Below are 12,169 nucleotides of genomic sequence, written 5' to 3'. Positions count from 1 at the left end.
CCTGAGCTCTCGAAGACTCTTGGAAGACTCCCGTTATTATATCAACCTGCCTACCCAGGCAAGGTACATAGGTAATCGGACTTCAGATGGTACAGATCTTCCGATTGCCAAGACGTATCTACATGTAAGGTACATGTGCCTACTGACTAAGGTGCTACATATGAGGAGGTACGTTCTCTGTTGTGGTCTGGTTGATGGGAGTGGTGACACGTTCATGGATGACGCCTCATACGAGAGGCCCGGCGCGATGCCGCGCACCCCCGATCGTCGCCAGAAGAGAGCTGGAGCCAGCTTCGATACCTGCTAGTCATAGGAGGTAGGGACATCTGTCCTTGTTGTTATTATGCTTGGGTTCACCCTTGTCGCATGCAATAATGCCTCGACCACATCCACCTCTGTTGTGCAACTGCACCGATTTCGATTCCTGTCCAAAGCGCGCCTCTTCTCGCCGTTGATCCACAGCCACCACCGCCGCCGCGTGTTCCTGAACATCGCCCTGTCGTCGACTTCGCACGCGTCGCCAGTACCGCGCAGCCCCTATCGCTCGCCAGCTGCTGCTGCTCCTGCTCGCCCGACAGCGCCGGCAATGTCGACCTCCTCTGTCACCACGTCGGCCGACCATACCCGTACACACGCTGGCCACTCGCACGCCGGCCATCACCACCACCACCACCACCATGGCGACAATGCATACCTCACGAGCAAGAATAAGAACGATCCCGGCGTGCGCATCACCAGGATTGGCTTGTACGTCAATCTTGGAATGGCCATCGCAAAGGGTGCGGGAGGATATGTCTTCAATTCGAAAGCGTAAGCATGGCCAGCCGTGAGCACGAGCAGTGGCTCGAACAGCGGGAGTAGCAGGAGGTACCTACTGGCGCTTGCTGACGGGGAGTGCAGCTTGACAGCTGACGCGTTCCATTCATTGACCGATTTGGTGTCCGATATCATGACGCTGGCCACTATTTCATGGTCCATCCGTCCGGCAACGTTGAGGTTTCCCATGGGTTATGGCAAGATCGAATCTCTCGGCGCCCTCGCTATTTCCTTTATCTTGCTGGGAGGCGGGATTGGCATAGGCTTGCAGGCTGTTCTGGCGCTGAGCGAGCAGTTCTTCCCGCACATCCACGAAGTTTTGTCCCACTTGGGTTTTCTCGCCCACTCACATTCCCATCATGATCACGACGCCGGCCACGCGGCTGCAGAGCTTGGCCCGAATATTAATGCCGCATGGCTCGCAGCAGGGTCGATCGTGATCAAGGAGTGGCTGTACCGAGCTACGATGAAGGTGGCCAAAGAGAAGCGTAGCAGCGTGCTTTCAAGCAATGCATGTTCCCCACCATACCATTCACTGCTAGGCGACCGTGCTAACAGACTCAGGCGTACCATCATAGGATCGATAGTTTGACTGCTTTTGTCGCCCTATTCACTATTATTGCCAGCCATTTCCTCCCAGGCGCACGCTGGCTGGACCCAGTAGGTGGCTTGGTAATCAGTGGCATGATTGTACAAGCGGGATGGGGAAACACGATGTCGGCCCTCTACGAGCTCGCAGATCGAGGAGTCGATGAAGAGATTCGGGAAAAGGCACAAGTGTCAGCGGCAGCGGCAGCTGAAGCGAATGGCGCGGAGATTCGTGGGTTGCAAGGCATCAAGTCCGGCCAGAACCTGATTTTTGAAGTTGAGGTGCTTGTACCAAAGGATTGGACAGTCATGCGCACTGACGAAGTTCAACTTGCTATCCGAGATGCAATCGCGCAGAAAGTCAGGGGTACCAAGCGTGTCACTATCAAGTTCACCACCAAAAGTACTAGCACTGCTTTTGAAGACGATTTTGTGGCAAGAAGCGACGACCCCGAGCACGGCGCGGATGATCATGGCGATCACGACCATGGGCATGCCAACGGACATGCAACGGAAGACGACAAGCGCAAGTGACGAGCGATCAAAGTGATCAGGAGCACCACTGGAAAGGATCGCGAAAGCAAGGAGCATCAAAAGTCACCAGGAAGCACTACATCCTTCAACATGTCACGTATTATTACGATACCCTGGCGTTGTTCGAACGCTTCTGTAACATTGTGGCTTACTTGCCTTTTGCTAGATCGATGAATGGCTGAAAATATACGACAGCGCAGATTAAGCTCTCGGCTACCACCCAGGTTTAGCACTCCAGAGTGCCTTGTTAGGTGACGACGCAGCAGTTTCGCGAACTTCACATGGGAACACGCACAATATATTGAAGATGGGTGGTCCTTTGCGTTCGGCACTCTCGACTCTGGACACTTCATAGATAACCTTGTTGCAACTGACAGGTACTGTATATAAGCCGACCTCAACATGCATGCTTTGTGGGGTGATGATTGAGCTACCAGACTCGCCAATCAATTCCTCGCTATGCACCCTTTCTGTCTAACTGGTACGAATGAGGCTGATGAGTCTCTGTCCTTGGTAGTGCCATTTGTCAACTTGGCTTCCGACTCCGGGCTGACTTGAAGGCTGATACCTTACCTGATACCTTATACCTGGTAGGTAGCGTAGCTTATGTCATCTGATTCTCTATATAGCAGTTCTACAGTACCTTACCTACCTAGGGAGCCGTCGAAACCTTGTTGCCAAAGATCAGCAACCAGGGCAGCCATCATATTAATTCTCAACAGGGTACATGTGTTGCGTGTGCCTCCACCGTCTTGCCGTCCTGCAAACACTCGCCACCGTGACTTCCACCATTTTGCATTCAACGAGTACTTTCATCTGTGTCTGTGTCTGTTTTTGTGTTTGTGTCTCATCGTACATCCGCATCCGACCACCGGCGCGGGCAGCAGGTTCTACCTTAGGAGGTACATGTACCTACCTGTACTGTACATTACCTGTATTCCTCAGGTTGCCTTCTCACGTGCACTCAACACCGCGACGTCATAAGTGCCTGCCTGACCTCCAGTCCCGTCAATACAGTCCATACCATACCTGTACCTGCTACGAGTACAGTACACACCCTCGAGCGACCTTACGTCGTGGCTAGTATAACGGGCAAATCTGGCAGATCTCGCATTTGAACTTGGCACTTCACACCATGTTTATACGCGACGCGCGGAAACGCGTACTTCGGCAGCTCAATAGTCGATACATCTACGGCCGATATCCTCTGCTGCACGCCATCATCGCCCTCGTCCAGATCACCATGGTATCCATCCTCGTGCGGAAGTTCAATGCATACTATGCGAACAGACCCGTCCTCACCACCATGATCACCAACGCTGTACGTCTGCCGTCGCCGACGAGGCTTGCAGTGCGACTCGGAATTGACTCTTGCGCATAGGTCCTAGGAGGAATCGCGGATACAGTGGCGCAGACTCTGACATCAGTGCGACATCGACAACGGCAGAAGGCGCTCACTCCCCACGATGGCGACGAGAGCATCCTCTCGATTGAGATCCAAGATCTGGACAAGAAGGTGCCCTGGCCCGAACACGACTACCTAACGCCGGCATCCAAGCGTGGACCTCCGCCCTTCGACTTTGAGCGGTTGACGAGGTTCATGGCGTATGGCTTCATGATGGCACCTATCCAGCACAAATGGTTCGGCTTCCTCAGCAGAATTTTCCCCATTGGAGAGGGCAAGGGTACTTTCAACGCCTTCCGCAGAGTGGCCTTTGACCAATTTTTGTTTGCGCCTGTTGGTATGTCAAGCAGTAGTGGAGGACCTACACTAACTGCATCCCACCCTAAATGAGCCTGATTACTGATCTTCTCGTGTCCAGGGCTCGCGGCATTCTTCACATTCATGACGGTCGCAGAGGGCGGTGGCAAGCGTGCGGTCATGCGCAAATTTCAAGACGTCTACCTTCCAGCACTCAAGGCAAACTTCATAGTATGGCCGCTGGTGCAAGTGCTTAACTTCCGGGTGATACCGATACAATTCCAGATCGTAAGTGTACATATATCCACGCATAGGAGGTTAAACGACCCAGAGCTGACCTCGAACCAGCCATTCGTCTCCACGATCGGTATCTTTTGGACAGCGTATTTGTCGCTCACCAACTCCTCGGATGAGGCCGTCGAAAGTCCCGCACGATCACCAGCGGTATCAGCCTGAGCCATCACAACATTGTCCGACCCCCACCTGCTTCCACCCATACCAATACAGGCTTGTGGACATAAAAACTACCGCACTTAAAACTACCGCATAGTCGGAAGGACTCGGAATGCCTTCCTCTACTCCAGCTTGGCGTTTGGGGCATGGCAAGGAGCACAGATAGCATTGCCTCGGAATAAATAGGGCGTCTCTAGCATGCATGTACGTTACTTTTGCGAGATCCTGAAGCGCAGCCACGATGATCCATATGTCAGTATGTGAGTATATTATCAAATACCTGTACGTGTATACCACCGAGATGCTGCCCTCGAACGGACAAAGCTTGACGTAAGATATCCCCGAGACGCTGTTCTTTTTGCCCCGCAATCGTGCAGTTTATCACATCCCAAGTCCGCAACGACTGCTCAATTGTTTATTTCCTCGTTCCACCTCAACTCCATACCTACTCACCCACTTCACATATCCCAAGATGTCTCTCAGCAGCAAACTCTCCATCACCGACGTCGACGTCAAGGACAAGCGCGTCCTCATCCGTGTATGCGTTTCCTCTGGAGGTGCGGGGCTGCGATGACCCAAGCATTGACAGAATATCTAGGTCGACTTCAACGTCCCACTGGACAAAGAAACCAATTCCAAGATCACCAACAATCAGCGAATCGTCGGAGCTCTGCCGACCATCAAGTACGCTGCCGACCATGGTGCCAAATCAGTCGTTCTGATGTCCCACCTCGGACGCCCCGACGGCAAGCCCAACAGCAAGTACTCTCTCAAGCCCGTCGCTGCAGAGCTCGAAAAGCTGCTCGGCAAGAAGGTCACCTTCACTGAGGACTGCGTGGGTCCTGAAGTTGAAAAGGTGGTCAACGAGCAGAGCAATGGAGGCGTCGTGCTTCTCGAGAATTTGCGGTTCCATGCGGAAGAGGAGGGCTCGAGCAAGGACAAGGATGGTAACAAGACCAAAGCCGACAAAGCGGACGTCGAGAAGTTCCGAAAAGGACTGACTGCTCTCGGTGATGTGTACATCAATGACGCCTTTGGCACCGCACATCGCGCGCACAGCTCGATGGTGGGCGTAGACCTCCCACAGAAGGCTTCTGGTTTCCTCGTCAAGAAAGAGCTAGAATACTTTGCCAAAGCTCTCGAGAACCCGCAGCGGCCATTCCTGGCCATCCTGGGGGGTGCGAAGGTTTCGGACAAGATTCAATTGATCGAGAACATGCTGGACAAGGTGAACTCTCTGATCATTTGTGGCGGGATGGCTTTTACATTCAAAAAGGTGCTGGACAATATGGAGATTGGAAACTCGCTGTACGATGAAGCGGGCGCGAAAAAGGTCAAGGAGCTGGTCGAGAAGGCCAAGAAGCAAAATGTCTCCATCACTCTTCCCGTGGACTACACTACAGCAGACAAATTCGCGGCAGATGCAAAGACTGGCTACGCCGAGGACAAGGACGGTATTCCAGCCGGATGGATGGGACTCGACTGTGGTGAGAAGAGTATCGAGCTCTTCAAGAAGACGATCAACGAGGCCAAGACGATTCTGTGGAACGGACCTCCTGGCGTCTTCGAGATGAAAGCCTTCGAGAAGGGCACTCGGGCTACGATGGACGCCGCAGTTGCCGCGGCGCAAGACGGCAAGATTGTCATCATTGGTGGTGGCGATACTGCGACTGTCGCAGCGCAGTACGGCGTTGAGGACAAGCTTAGCCACGTCTCTACGGGTGGTGGTGCATCACTCGAGCTGCTTGAGGGCAAGGACTTGCCTGGTGTTTCGGCGCTGTCCGAAAAGTCGTGAATACAAGGTGGTAACAGGAATAGAAGTAGTAGCAGTAGCAGGCTATGATGCCCCCACCTCAGTGGTTATTGCGCTCAGATGCGCAGCTGCAAATAGTGTTGATACCTGATCGGCATTCCAGTTAAACGCTGCAGCCTCTCGTCACTGCTGATGCGTCCCAGCTGGTCCCCAGACCAGGGACTTGCGCCGTATTCATGCCCTCGCTGGCTGTCGTCTGTTGCTTCGCGAGGGGCGCTCTCATATGTCATATTCGTGCCTCTCCCGTCGTCCCTCTCCCGTCGTCGTCGATGTCGTTGTCGTTGTCGTCGACGCCGGTGCTCATTTGCCCATCTTCTTCAGCTCCTCCTTCAACTGTACCGAGAAGTCATCGGTCGTGTCGTCGTCGTCCCAACTCTCCTCCCAGAGATGCGTGCTTCCCGCCTGTTGGCCAACCTCATCTTCTTTTCCCCAGTCTGTTGTCCCGCAGCAGCAGCAAGGTCAGCAACAGCTCTCCCTCGGTCATCCATCCATCCATCCATCCATCCATCCCACCACTCCTGCCAACAACAAGACCTTTCTACTCACTCACCTTCGACAGGAAAATCCTCAAACTCGTCATCCTCCTCTAGTTGCGCGGCTTTGTTCTGGGTCGGCAGGGGCTTCTCGGTAGAGTTAGAGGTGGCGGCGTTGGCTGATGCTGCTGCTGGTGCTGCGTTCGCGGCCTTGTCGGGTGCGCCTGGCATGATGAGCTGTAGGGATGTGAAATGGGTTGGTGGCTTCTAGTTGGTTTGCAGTTGCAGTCATGTGCTGGTTGGCTGGTGGATGAAGAGGGAAGTGCAAGGTACCGTAGCAGTGTAGCTTCTAGGTTGTCGACAGAGCCGCAGAACGGAGGTACCTGAATGCCTTGGCGTCATGAATCCCAGGCGTTTTGGGGGCAAGCTTCCAGTTTGCAAGCAGCCCAGCCCAGCCCACCGCAGCCAACACCCGACTTCACTTCCGCCCTCCCACCGCCACCCACTCCACTCCTCGCGGACGTCCTCCAACAACCGCCGGCCGTCCAATGTGCGGTATTTTCTGTGCAGTCGCGAGACATGGCTGCCATGTTGTACCCTCTTCGACTGTCAAACAGCGGCTCTTAGCACGGGGTCCAGACGCATCGAAAGAAATCCTCTTCACTGTGGGTGGAGCATCAGGGAACGATGTCGTCTCTCTCACTCTCTTCTCGACCGTCCTGTCTCTTCGTGGGCCCGTGACCACCGAGCAGCCTTTCCAACAACACGGTTCTTCGGACTCGGCACTGTGCTGGAATGGTGAAGCATGGAACATCCGGCGCCAACGCCTAGACGAGAATGACAATGACACGGCTGCTGTCCATGAGCTGCTCTGTTTGGCGCTCTGCCCGCTGGGGCAGTCTGAAACCAGACTGCAGGAATCTGCCGTTGCCAGTGCCTGCACTGTTTCGAGGACTCTGGCCCAGATTTCCGGACCATACGCGTTCGTCTACTACCACAAGCACACGTCTAGGTTGTTCTTTGGACGAGACTTTCTGGGCCGCCGTTCCTTACTGTGGAAAGTTGGCCAACACGGAGAGCTTCTGCTCAGCAGCATTGGCGATGGGTCACTGGATGGCTCTTGGACAGAAGTGGAAGCGGATGGCATTTATTGCATCGACTTGAACTCAGCCTCCGACGCGGCTGCGTTACCAACTGCTGATGAGACCTCCGCAATTTCGATTGATCCACGTGTGTTCAAGGTACCATATACGGTTTCACACGCTTCAGATGATACTACCTCTGTAGGTTTGCTCGACTCGGCTTTCGGAGTATTCGTACTCATATCCAGGTAGGTTATTCCTCTTCTGTCACTAAATAGGAACGTGCCCCAAATCCATAGACTTCACGAATGTTCCCCGTCTGTCTCCACGCTTGGAGATCTATTGCGGCAGTCACTGTTGCCAAGAACTCGGGGAATACCACTAGACCAGCCGGCAGATCAATCTGTCCATCGGAATGCCAGAATTGCAGTCCTTTTCTCGGGAGGACTCGACTGCACACTACTGGCAAGGCTCTGCCATGATCTCTTGCCCCTGGAAGCTACTATTGACCTGCTCAACGTTGCATTTCAGAATCCAAGAGCTCACAAGAATGCTGGAGATGGTGCCTATGAGCTGTGCCCAGATCGCATAACAGGTCGAGCCTCACATGCCGAACTGCTCAAAGTGTGTCCGGGACGAAATTGGCGCTTTGTTGCAATTGACATTCCCTATACGGAGTACCAGGACCATCGTGCACAAGTCATTGATCTGATTTCTCCCCACAACACCGAAATGGATCTCAGCATCGCCTCTGCGTTGTACTTTGCAGCACGCGGGAGGGGTCAGGCTGCCAGTCTGGAGTCTGGTGAGGTCATACCATACACGACCCAGGCACGAGCTCTCCTTTCTGGACTGGGTGCTGATGAGCTGTTCGCTGGATACACACGCCATGCTACCGCCTTCAGACGACAAGGATTCAAAGGGTTGCTAGATGAATTGAGCCTGGACGTTGGAAGACTTGGCAAGCGCAACCTGGGCCGCGACGATCGGGTGATCAGCCATTGGGCCAGGGAAGCAAGATTTCCGTTTCTTGATGAAGCTGTTGTACAGTGGGCACTAAACTGCCCTATTTCAGACAAGTGCGACTTTGGTGCAGTCGAGGCTAGCATTGACAGTATTGATGAAAACACGTGCGCAACCATCGAGTCTGGCAAGAAGGTGCTTAGGTGCCTTGCCTGGAGATTAGGCATGAAAGGCGTGGCCCAGGAGAAGAAGCGAGCGGTAAGTCTGCTCTATATATGAGCGTATTCCTCTCTAAACTTGCCGCAGATCCAGTTCGGCGCTCGCACTGCCAAGATGGAGACCGGTAAAACCAAGGGCACTTCACTTTTATCGTGAAATGGCAAGCTATTCTGAGATAATAGTTGCCCCCATAGTAAGTTCCTACCAGCTGCTTTCACTAGCGATGCGATGATGATGGAATGTGTCCTTCCTAGAGCACATTCAGATACTTGTGAGATGCTACATATCCTGACCTAGCCCGCCCTAGAGGGTGCGGTTTGGCAGCGAAGAGACATCGATGACCTTGTTAAAGGCAAGTCTGAGCAACGCCCATAATAGTCAATGTCGTTTTATGGCAGATTCGCTTTGTCATTCGTCAGCTAATGATATGATTCTGTCAGCGCAGGATGGATAGTCAGATGTGATGAGTCCTCGCTTCTTGGCGACCGTCTCATTGAGCTCTTCCAGGGAGACATTGTTTGCTCTTAGCACAGGTTCAGACTCACATGAACCCAACATCTGATTGAACGTGGCGATACACAGTGCGCGACCCTCCAATCAAATTAAGATCACACAATATGAGAATGAGTGGCTACCACCACCGTCATTTGAAGAAATATGTTCCTGTACAAAAGTCACGCGTTCCAGGTGGATTGAGCCAGCCATGTGACAAGAGGAGACCAAATGCGAGGTGGAACGACTACTATTCTGCAACGACTCCTCAGCGACAGCTATATTGGTCCCATGCCCTCGAGTGTAAGAAGCAATCGCTGGGAATTGCATTGAATGTTTGCTGAGTGTGCGCGTGGTCGGTTCAGTTAGGCAGGCTATATGTGCACGTTCCGATAGTCACTTTATTGGGACTTGTGCTGACAGGAGTAAGGTCGTAAGTGCCGGGTGCATGTGTTAGGGCAGCAAGCAGGTCAACGCTAGAAGGTAAGTACCTTACTTAATAACCCTCGAGCTCTCCAACTTCTTTATTGTTTCAATACAGAATAGGAATACCTCGAGGACTCTTACAACTACCGACAAATACGAATCGTAGGAACATCGACTTATACTATTGGTACTACTCTGTGCCTTTATTCCGACTTCACCTTGTGAACCAGCCACAGCCATCTCTCTTCCTGCATCAAAGTTAAAACCATCTGCGACATTTGTTCGGGACTACCAAATGTCTGTCTCCTTGACCAGCGCCGTCACGGCCGCTGCGACGAGCATCTCCACAGGACTAGCGGTCTCAGCAATCAAGGCGTGCCCAAGAGACCTTGTTGTAATTATATGATGTCCACTTCTGAAAATCCGGAAAGCTAATGAGATACAGGGTATCAGTCCTGACGATGACCAAGGCAGCGATGGCGTTTTCAAGACGCAGTCAGGCAGCGTGGTATCTGGGAAGTCCACAGTACGTGTTCCTGAGTCCCGTTACTCTGTCATACATGACCACCCCATTTCTTGGTTATGGACAGGCGCTCTCTTGTTTTCATTAAGCAATTGCAGTCGCAGCTGCACTTCATGTTCAAACTGACCTTCACAGACTTCTCCTACGATGCTGTCGTCCGCGCTCCGCCCTGCCAGAACCTCTGGCCCGAGAAGTCAACAGCGTCGCAGTGCAGAAACCTTAGACCTCGACTTTCAATCTGTCACCGATGGGCTCACGACTTCTCATTCGACTCCTGTGACTCCACAACTGGGCGGTCGCGGGCTCGATACAGCTACAACTCATCTGTCCTTTGGGCCAACCACTCTCCGCAAGGTTCTGGTCCGTACAGGCGAGCCACCTCAGCATTACGCTCACCATGCAACTGGGGCGGTGGCCAATTCTGCTGGCGGACAGGCTACCAATGCTATCGACGCGATGGCTGAGACCGTGTCTAGCGTCTCTAGTCTGGCGACCCACGTGCCTCTTCCACCTGGGAGCTACAGAGGTCCCATGATCGTTGATAATGGCACGATGCCTCGATTGCGAGCTTCTGGTACCGCCGGTTTGGGCACAACACTTGCCTATGAAGTACAAGAGCTCCCAGACACGTTGACTGAAATCAAATTTAACGTGTTGCCGATGGTGCAAGCGCCAGTATGGACGTCTGGCGACAAGGGAGCGTTCTTCTTTGTTCCCATCACACCGGGCCGAGAGTCAGTCGAGCTCGAGGAGACGTTGTCTACAGGACAGCCATTGTACCAAGCCAATGGAGAGTTCAGCGCAACAGGCGTCTTCCTTGTCGATGGCGTGCCGCTGTTGAAGTTGACGGGGAACTCAAGCAGAATCGTTACCACGGAACATGCGTTGGCTGCTGAATCATCGAATGCACTGTCTTCCAGTGCAGACAGTATGAACGTCACAGAAGCGCCTGCTCCGACACATGTTTCGCCTGATGTACAGCTGCGATGGCTTGGCCGAGGAAAGCCCAAAACAACAGCACATGCCACGAAACCGGTATCGCATGCCGCCAAACCGACTGCTGGCAAGGGAGGTGGACTGCTTGGTCATCTCGCAAAAGGCGTCAAGAGCGCAGTTGGTGGCCACGGAATTGCTATGCCAAAGACCAAGACCCAGACGCATCACACTGGCAAACCGACAGCAACTGCGACAGCGCATGCTAAGACCGGACATGGTAAGAGTATCCACACTGCAGTCCACGAACCTAGCGGACCCCATCCCACAGGCGGACATGGGAGTGAGCATTCTGCTCCCCATGGACAGCAGGCCCATGGGCATGCTACCCAAAATGACACGATGGCCACGCCTACCGGTGTCTCGGATCTTGGAGGGGGCCATGCCCAGGAGCACTCATCGCATCCACCTTCGAAGCCCCAAAGCGAAGCATCAGGTGAAGATGGGTTATTGGGACCAACAAGTGCTGACGAAGTGGGAGTGGCAGGTGGAGACGAAGCGGGAGCAGTAGGTGAAGACGAAGTGGGAGCAGCAGGCGAAGACGGAGTAGGAAGCGCAAGTGGGTCTGAGAATTCTGAAGCGACTCACATGGAGGAACCTGGTGTCGGGCTTTGACTGAGGCCACGAATGACAGGGAGATTTGGGGCGCGACAATGCGGCGACATGACTTGTTGACGTTATCTTGCGAGTGAATTTTTGCGAGTGAATGGGGCTGAGTGTAATTTGAATTCATACAGATTGCTGCGAGAGATTGATTCAAAGCGATGCCAGCGAGCGACTTGCATGTAGGTAGATAAAACATCATTTTTGCCGAACTTCACTTGTTATCTGTCTCCCGTCCCCCTGATCCCGTCCACTCGTAACCACTTCCAGGTTGACTTGGACAGTTTTCGGTTCTCCGGTTGGGGCCGCAGGTCTCGGGTCGGGTCTTTCCCCACGTTCGGGACGGACCGTCTCCTCACTTGGCATCAGCCACTCGGCCTCCTGCGGCGGGTGCCGAAGCTAGCGCGGAGATTCGCGCCGATCTTCTGCAGACCGCACGGCGCACGCACGCATGCCTGCATTCACATGCACTGCTAAGAGGTAGCAACA

General features: G+C 53.5%; 6 protein-coding genes across 6 annotated transcripts; 5 read left to right on the top strand and 1 right to left on the bottom strand.

Moving 5' to 3' along the window:
- Positions 1 to 355: 355 nt before the first annotated feature.
- On the top strand, positions 356 to 2,463 carry SEPMUDRAFT_57302 (Cation_efflux-domain-containing protein). Its single transcript, XM_016909429.1, has 3 exons — positions 356 to 810; positions 901 to 1,327; positions 1,381 to 2,463. Exons 1-3 carry the CDS (start codon positions 587 to 589, stop codon positions 1,936 to 1,938), a joined length of 1,209 nt encoding a protein of 402 aa, XP_016765279.1. The 5' UTR covers positions 356 to 586; the 3' UTR covers positions 1,939 to 2,463.
- A 524-nt stretch (positions 2,464 to 2,987) lies between these two features.
- On the top strand, positions 2,988 to 4,327 carry SEPMUDRAFT_146247 (Mpv17_PMP22-domain-containing protein). The gene is made up of 4 exons (XM_016903539.1): positions 2,988 to 3,259; positions 3,320 to 3,680; positions 3,762 to 3,928; positions 3,989 to 4,327. The coding sequence occupies exons 1-4, from the start codon at positions 3,074 to 3,076 to the stop codon at positions 4,094 to 4,096; spliced, it is 822 nt and encodes a 273-aa protein (XP_016765278.1). The 5' UTR covers positions 2,988 to 3,073; the 3' UTR covers positions 4,097 to 4,327.
- A 38-nt stretch (positions 4,328 to 4,365) lies between these two features.
- Positions 4,366 to 6,712, top strand: SEPMUDRAFT_146246 (phosphoglycerate kinase). Its single transcript, XM_016903538.1, has 3 exons — positions 4,366 to 4,631; positions 4,692 to 6,340; positions 6,457 to 6,712. Exons 1-2 carry the CDS (start codon positions 4,566 to 4,568, stop codon positions 5,886 to 5,888), a joined length of 1,263 nt encoding a protein of 420 aa, XP_016765276.1. The 5' UTR covers positions 4,366 to 4,565; the 3' UTR covers positions 5,889 to 6,340; positions 6,457 to 6,712.
- SEPMUDRAFT_113174 (DSS1_SEM1-domain-containing protein) lies at positions 6,207 to 6,610 on the bottom strand (the record flags this gene model as incomplete). Its single annotated transcript, XM_016901019.1, has 2 exons — positions 6,207 to 6,340; positions 6,457 to 6,610. The coding sequence occupies 2 exons, from the start codon at positions 6,608 to 6,610 to the stop codon at positions 6,207 to 6,209; spliced, it is 288 nt and encodes a 95-aa protein (XP_016765277.1).
- A 200-nt stretch (positions 6,713 to 6,912) lies between the features above and the next one.
- SEPMUDRAFT_77135 (Asn_synthase-domain-containing protein) lies at positions 6,913 to 9,233 on the top strand. The gene is made up of 5 exons (XM_016910158.1): positions 6,913 to 7,662; positions 7,714 to 8,682; positions 8,731 to 8,836; positions 8,898 to 8,995; positions 9,089 to 9,233. Exons 1-3 carry the CDS (start codon positions 6,928 to 6,930, stop codon positions 8,797 to 8,799), a joined length of 1,773 nt encoding a protein of 590 aa, XP_016765275.1. The 5' UTR covers positions 6,913 to 6,927; the 3' UTR covers positions 8,800 to 8,836; positions 8,898 to 8,995; positions 9,089 to 9,233.
- Positions 9,234 to 10,602: 1,369 nt separating this feature from the next.
- On the top strand, positions 10,603 to 11,785 carry SEPMUDRAFT_146241 (uncharacterized protein). The gene has a single exon (XM_016903537.1). The coding sequence runs from the start codon at positions 10,616 to 10,618 to the stop codon at positions 11,690 to 11,692; it is 1,077 nt and encodes a 358-aa protein (XP_016765274.1). The 5' UTR covers positions 10,603 to 10,615; the 3' UTR covers positions 11,693 to 11,785.
- The last annotated feature ends 384 nt before the right edge of the window (positions 11,786 to 12,169 follow it).

This window comes from Sphaerulina musiva (assembly GCF_000320565.1).
Source record: "Sphaerulina musiva SO2202 unplaced genomic scaffold SEPMUscaffold_1, whole genome shotgun sequence".
NCBI lineage: Eukaryota > Fungi > Ascomycota > Dothideomycetes > Mycosphaerellales > Mycosphaerellaceae > Sphaerulina > Sphaerulina musiva.
Note: the sequence above shows the minus strand (reverse complement) of the source record. Positions and strands in the feature narration are given on the sequence as shown.

Bases quoted from the DNA above. Each gene is read 5' to 3' on its own strand.
- SEPMUDRAFT_146246 (XM_016903538.1), top strand. From the start codon at position 4,566: ATGTCTCTCAGCAGCAAACTCTCCATCACCGACGTCGACGTCAAGGAC. The intron at 4,632-4,691 runs GTATGCGTTTCC...CAGAATATCTAG, and splicing joins ACAAGCGCGTCCTCATCCGT to GTCGACTTCAACGTCCCACT.
- SEPMUDRAFT_77135 (XM_016910158.1), top strand. From the start codon at position 6,928: ATGTGCGGTATTTTCTGTGCAGTCGCGAGACATGGCTGCCATGTTGTA. The intron at 7,663-7,713 runs GTAGGTTTGCTC...ATATCCAGGTAG, and splicing joins CTTCAGATGATACTACCTCT to GTTATTCCTCTTCTGTCACT. The intron at 8,683-8,730 runs GTAAGTCTGCTC...AACTTGCCGCAG, and splicing joins CCCAGGAGAAGAAGCGAGCG to ATCCAGTTCGGCGCTCGCAC.
- SEPMUDRAFT_57302 (XM_016909429.1), top strand. From the start codon at position 587: ATGTCGACCTCCTCTGTCACCACGTCGGCCGACCATACCCGTACACAC. The intron at 811-900 runs GTAAGCATGGCC...CGGGGAGTGCAG, and splicing joins TATGTCTTCAATTCGAAAGC to CTTGACAGCTGACGCGTTCC. The intron at 1,328-1,380 runs GCATGTTCCCCA...TAACAGACTCAG, and splicing joins GCAGCGTGCTTTCAAGCAAT to GCGTACCATCATAGGATCGA.
- SEPMUDRAFT_146241 (XM_016903537.1), top strand. From the start codon at position 10,616: ATGATCGTTGATAATGGCACGATGCCTCGATTGCGAGCTTCTGGTACC.
- SEPMUDRAFT_146247 (XM_016903539.1), top strand. From the start codon at position 3,074: ATGTTTATACGCGACGCGCGGAAACGCGTACTTCGGCAGCTCAATAGT. The intron at 3,681-3,761 runs GTATGTCAAGCA...TCTCGTGTCCAG, and splicing joins ATTTTTGTTTGCGCCTGTTG to GGCTCGCGGCATTCTTCACA. The intron at 3,929-3,988 runs GTAAGTGTACAT...ACCTCGAACCAG, and splicing joins TACCGATACAATTCCAGATC to CCATTCGTCTCCACGATCGG.